The sequence below is a fragment of the Pempheris klunzingeri genome, chromosome 17 (assembly GCF_042242105.1).
Source record: "Pempheris klunzingeri isolate RE-2024b chromosome 17, fPemKlu1.hap1, whole genome shotgun sequence".
In the NCBI taxonomy this organism is placed as follows: domain Eukaryota; kingdom Metazoa; phylum Chordata; class Actinopteri; order Acropomatiformes; family Pempheridae; genus Pempheris; species Pempheris klunzingeri.
Window position 1 is genome coordinate 815244 of NC_092028.1, and position 6888 is coordinate 822131.

General features: G+C 52.8%; 1 protein-coding gene across 1 annotated transcript in view; it reads right to left on the bottom strand.

Moving 5' to 3' along the window:
• thoc6 (THO complex 6) overlaps nt 1-3233 on the bottom strand; it is a 7002-nt gene extending 3769 nt beyond the window's left edge. The window contains exons 1-3 of the mRNA XM_070847955.1: nt 3126-3233; nt 145-236; nt 1-52 (exon numbers count right to left, since the gene is read on the bottom strand). The exon at nt 1-52 is cut by the window's left edge and continues 13 nt beyond it. Of these exons, the coding sequence (XP_070704056.1) occupies nt 1-52; nt 145-236; nt 3126-3140 (159 nt within the window). The 5' untranslated portion in view covers nt 3141-3233. The remainder of the gene's footprint in view (nt 53-144; nt 237-3125) is intronic.
• Nucleotides 3234-6888: the final 3655 nt, after the last annotated feature.

Sequence of the window (6888 nt, forward strand, 5' to 3'; positions counted from 1 at the left end):
CACAGGTTTCTGACTCAGTGCGGTGGCGTCTGGACTCAGAGCTGCCGACAGGCTGCAACAGTTCAACACAGCGGTCATTAACATCACACCTTCACACCTGCACAGGGACCAACAGGTGGCTCCAGTCTGTCAGGTGAGTCCCACCTGAACACGGCGATCTCTCCATAGTTGTTTCCAGCTGCCAGGAAGCGACCGCAGGGAGAGAAGCTCTGAGAGAAGACGGACATGTGGAGGAGCTGCAGGAACACACACACACACACACACACACACACACACACACACACACACACACACACACACACACGAACACACACACACACGAACACACACACACGAACACACACACACACACACGAACACACACACACGAACACACACACACGAACACACACACACGAACGAACACACACACACACACACACACACACACGAACGAACACACACACGAACACACACACACACACACACACGAACGAACACACACACACACACACACACACACACGAACACACACACACACACACGAACACACACACACGAACACACACGAACGAACACACACACACACACACACAAACGAACACACACACACACACACACACACACACGAACACACACACACACACACACGAACGAACACACACACACACACACGAACACACACACACACACACACGAACGAACACACACACACACACACACACACACGAACGAACACACACACGAACACACACACACACACACGAACACACACACACACACACACGAACGAACACACACACGAACGAACACACACACACACACACGAACGAACACACACACACACAAACACACGAACACACACGAACACACACACACGAACACACACACACGAACACACACACACGAACGAACACACACACACACACACACGAACGAACACACACACACACACACACACACACACACACGAACACACACACACGAACACACACACACGAACGAACACACACACACACACACACGAACGAACACACACACGAACGAACACACACACACACACACGAACGAACACACACACACACAAACACACGAACACACACGAACACACACACACACACGAACACACACACACACACACGAACACACACGAACACACACACACACGAACGAACACACACAAACGAATGAACACACACACACACACGAACACACACACACACACGAACACACACACACACACACGAACACACACACACACGAACGAACACACACACACACACACGAACACACACACACACGAACACACACACACACACGAACACACACACACACACACACACGAACACACACAAACACACACGAACACACACACACACACACACGAACACACACACACACACACACGAACACACACACACGAACACACACACACACACACGAACACACACAAACACGAACACACACAAACACGAACACACACAAACACGAACACACACAAACACGAACACACACACACACACACACACACACACACACACACACACACACACACACACACACACACAGTCAGTGCTCTTTCCTGGTTCTCATTAGAACAACCAGCTGTTACCTGTTCTGTCTCTTTAACAGGTTTACGTCACCCGTCTGGCAGCACAGACCAAAGGCCCAGGTATACAGTCATGATAGAACAGTGACAGAACCACAGATAGAACAGTGACAGAACCACAGATAGAACAGTGACAGAACGTTAGCAGGACAGAAACACAGAAACACGGGGGAACACGGGAACACAGAGAACACGGGGGAACACGGGAACACGGGGAACACAGAGAACACGGGGGGACACAGGGAACACGGGGGGAACACAGGGGGACACAGGGGGACACAGGGGGAACACAGGGGGAACACAGGGGGACACAGGGGGACACAGGGGGAACACAGGGGGAACACAGGGGGACACAGGGGGAACACAGGGGGAACACAGGGGGACACAGGGGGACACAGAGAACACAGGGGGACACAGAGAACACAGGGGGACACAGGGGGAACACAGAGAACACAGGGGGACACAGAGAACACAGGGGGACACAGGGGGACACAGAGAACACAGGGGGACACAGGGGGAACACAGGGGGAACACAGGGGGACACAGGGGGACACAGAGAACACAGGGGGACACAGGGGGACACAGAGAACACAGGGGGACACAGAGAACACAGGGGGACACAGGGGGACACAGAGAACACAGGGGGACACAGGGGGACACAGGGGGACACAGAGAACACAGGGGGACACAGGGGGAACACAGGGGGACACAGGGAACACAGGGGGACACAGGGGGACACAGGGGGACACAGAGAACACAGGGGGACACAGAGAACACAGGGGGATACAGGGGGAACACAGGGAACACGGGGAACACAGGGAACACAGGGGGACACAGGGGGACACAGGGAACACGGGGAACACAGGGAACACAGGGGGACACAGAGAACACAGGGGGATACAGGGGGAACACAGGGGGAACACAGGGGAACACAGGGGGACACAGGGGGACACAGGGAACACGGGGAACACAGGGAACACAGGGGGACACAGAGAACACAGGGGGACACAGGGGGACACAGAGAACACACCAGTGTCATGATAAAACACACATGTTGGATCAGTTTCAGGAAAGCTGTCTTAGTGCAGAACGTGTTCCTTCAGACTGAACTAGTGATGATGGTAACAGGGAACACGTGACCACAGCCTGGTTAACCTGGTTAGTACTGTAGCTAATGATTACAGGACATGATAACATGTCCAATAACAAGCCGAACTGACCAGAAGCCTCTCTGAACACAAACACGTTTCACATCGTGTTCTTTTATGGCAGAAGTTCCACTAATAGGTCAGAAAATAAACATTTAACACAGTTCTGAACGGAGTCTGGTTCCTGGAGCAGACTGGGCTCACATCAACGTTTATTAACTTGGTGTGATTAATCCGTGACCCCCCCACACAGAGCTCCATCACATGCTAACGTTAGCATCTCTGACAACAACTCGGCACAAAGCGCGACTGCGGCCCAGATCCCAGATCCCAATATGTAAGATCTTTAGAGAGACGACAGATCATGTTTGAGATATTAGAGACTTTACCTCCACGGGACCCATCCTGGACACACACACGGTAACCGGTAACTAAAGAAGAAGAAGCTCTTCGGTCTGAGGAGGGAAAGAGAACTAATGCAGGCCGGGAAATATGACGTCTGGCTCCCCTGAGGGATTCTGGGACATGTAGTACACAACCAAACGGCGCTTTTTGTGTAATATTTGCAGAAGAGAGAGAATGAAGACCGGAAATAAGAGATAAACCTTCAAACACACGATGAACAGGAAGCAGGAAGAGGTCTGTAGGGAGGGAGGGAGAGAGGGAGGGAGGGAGAGAGAGGGAGAGAGGGAGGGAGGGAGGAGAGAGAGAGAGAGAGAGAGAGGGAGGGAGGGAGAGAGAGGGAGAGAGAGAGAGAGAGAGGGAGGGAGAAAGAGGGAGGGAGGGAGAGAGAGGGAGAGAGACATCATCCATCCCTCCATCCATCATCCCTCCATCATCCCTCCATCCCTCCTCCATCCCCCCTCCATCATCCCTCCATCCCTCCTCCATCCCTCCTCCATCACCCCTCCATCCCTCCTCCATCCCCCCTCCATCCCTCCTCCATCATCCCTCCATCACCCCTCCATCCCTCCTCCATCCCCCCTCCATCATCCCTCTATCCCTCCTCCATCCCCCCTCCATCATCCCTCCATCACCCCTCCATCCCTCCTCCATCCCCCCTCCATCATCCCTCTATCCCTCCTCCATCCCCCCTCCATCATCCCTCCATCCCCCCTCCATCATCCCTCCATCCCCCCTCCATCATCCCTCCATCCCTCCTCCATCCCCCCTCCATCCCTCCTCCATCACCCCTCCATCACCCCTCCATCACCCCTCCATCATCCCTCCATCACCCCTCCATCCCTCCTCCATCCCCCCTCCATCACCCCTCCATCACCCCTCCATCCCTCCTCCATCCCTCCTCCATCCCCCCTCCATCCCCTCTGTCTGCTGTAGAGCTGAAGGCTGTTCAGGTCATCCTGGTGGTCTTCAGGTAAACTGGGGGTTTTACATCCTGGGTTCTTTAAATATTGACAGCCAATCACCACGTTTGGACTCTGTCACTATAAATGTCCTTTACCTGAACCGACCGTTCTGATTGGTCTGAGATGATTTCAGGTGGTTTTCTTAGTAAACGGCTCAAACTATCTGAATCCAGCGTCCAACCAGTGAGAGCATGAAAGCACCACGGACGCTCCGTGTCAAAGGATCAATACACCACCTAGAATGATCCACTGGATTATTGATCATTCAGGTGTTCGTCACTTTAGGGAACGTGGAGCTTGTTTTAATGACTTTATCTGCTGGGTAGCTTGTGACCCCCCCAACACATACTATATCCTCACTAATTCATTGATTATGTATTATTAATCTCAATCTGTAGAGCAAATGTAGTGCTGCAGTAGCAGGAAATAGAAATACTCCAGTAAAGTACAAGTACCTCAAAATCAGGACAGTACTTGAGTAATTGTTGTTTTAACAGGAGACAAATCTTCAGACACACAGCATCTGATACAAGAAATAATCACAAAATACACAATTAAGCAATAGAAAGGTTGGCATTAAAGCAGCAACACACCAGACTCCATTGATAAAAACAGTGATTTTACTTCAGAGAACACAGGAGCTGCTGGTCTGCTGCTGCCTCCATCACTTAGTGTGTGTGAGTGTTATTGTGTGTTTGGATCCAACACAACACTTATCACACAAAATAACTCAAACACACTCGCTGGTGGAGGCAGCAGCAGACCAGCAGCTCCTGTGTTCTCTGAAGTAAAATCACTGTTTTTATCAATGGAGTCTGGTGTGTTGCTGCTACACACGCGGCTGCAGGTCCAACACAATATTTGTTTAACGCACAATATGTAAACAGGAAGTCACTGTAACTAGCAAACTTCCAAAAATGACAGTTTTAGAGGCCAAAAGATAAATCGTTGTTGGCATTAGTTTTCTTTCTGTCTGCAGACGTGGAAATCTGTGTCCAACAGTCAGTGCTCATACAGTTTGTAATAACAGGGAAATATCTGATTATGCTAAGCTAACTGGTGTCATTTACTCATTTAGTCAAATGTTTAGTGAAAATACTGAAATGTGATTTAAAACCTTCCAGCTTGAATAATTATGAAACACATTTATTAGATTTCAGGTTGGATGTATCAGCCGTCCTCCGCGTGACCTCTTTTGCCCTTAGTTAGCGTGCTAACGCTAGCACTGTCAGTCGGTTCAGTTAGCGACACAGCTAACAGCTACACCTGCAGTCATCCAGCAGAACTACAGGACAACTAACTAACCTGACCAGCAGCTCCTGGTAAAATCACTGTTTTTGTCAATGGAGTCTGGTGTGGTGTAGGTCGGTGCTGATAGTCTGGTTTGCACAAATGCTGAAAATGGCGGCAGAGAGAGCCAGAGGCCAGAGGGACTCCTTCTGGGTGCTGGCTGTGTCCACAGCTCACCAAGGAGCCGCTGAAGCTCTACCAGGGGGCCGTGTTCCTCAGGGGGGCCACACCGTGAGCGGACAGAACCAGACTCCACTCACAGATGTGTGTAATTAGTAGGAACTCATTTATGTGTGTGGGGGGGCTCTCCGCTCATGGGGCGGGGGTCAGCGGGGTCACGCGTGGGACCCTGCAGTCATTAATAAGAGCCTGACAGTCTTATTGGCTGGGGTGTACAGTCAGACAGGTACACTCCAGCAGGTAAAATGACCTCGGAGTGTCATTTAGCCCTCGACCAGCAGCAGCAGCAGCAGCAGCGGCCTGGCTCGGCTCGGCTCGGCTCGGCTCGGCTCTGTTAAGCCCGCCGCTGACACACAAGCCGCGCACCGAGTCCGCCTGCTTGCCTCAAAATCCGCATCAAAGCGAGCCAAAGAGCCGAGTGAGGTCCGGGAGAGCCAAAGTGAGCCCTACGCGCCCCCCCAGGAGCGACAGTGAGCCCCCCCACAGCGGCCGTGTGCGCCGCCGCTGAGGAGGGACTGTGCGCATGATGACGCGGTGAGCGGTGCGCTCCGCACGGCAGCAGCGGCGGCAGCGGCAGGAAGTATGTTGTCGAAGCGGCGGTGAGGGGGAAAAGAGCCAAGAACCAAAAGTCGGCGGTTGAACGGGAGGAGGAAGAATAAACATGCCTAACCCGTGAAAGCTGCACATCTCCCGTCTCCACGCCGTGCATCGCTCACGCTGCGGGCGCAGAGGCCGATTGAGGGGTGAGTGTGGGGCGGAAAACGGCTCAAAAACGAGGTTTTCCATCAATGGGGGCCGCGGTGTGTTTGTCGAGATCTTTGTGTAGCTCCGGGCTAGCCCGGGGTTAGCCGCAATGCTAACCTCCGCCAGCTCACGCAGCGGCGGCAGTTTGCACTCCGGCGGCCGCGGTGTGTCGGTGTGAAAACACACCGTAACGGCCCGCCGACGCGTGCACGGTCGCGTTTGACTAGTTTGTTGGTTTGTTTACCGTTTTGTTGTTTCCAACTTCCGTCTTGCCCCCTTTCTATCATCGCGGGGGGTTGCTAGCTAGCCAGGCGCTAATGCTAACGTTAGCTCGGCCGTTGCCGTTCGCCTCTCAGACACAAAACCAGATTTTCCTCCGAGTCCTAAAATCGTTAAGGGCACTTTAGCTGCGCTCTGCAGCCGGTTTTCAGGGGCGAAACGCGCCCGCGACCCGCGGCCGGGGCCGGCGGGCTGGCAGGTTGTGTTTGCGGGGCTGTAAAAGCAGGCTAGCCCGTTAGCATGGGGAAAATGGCTCGCTGCTCGAAAGCCATTTTCCGATGGAAATGGGGTC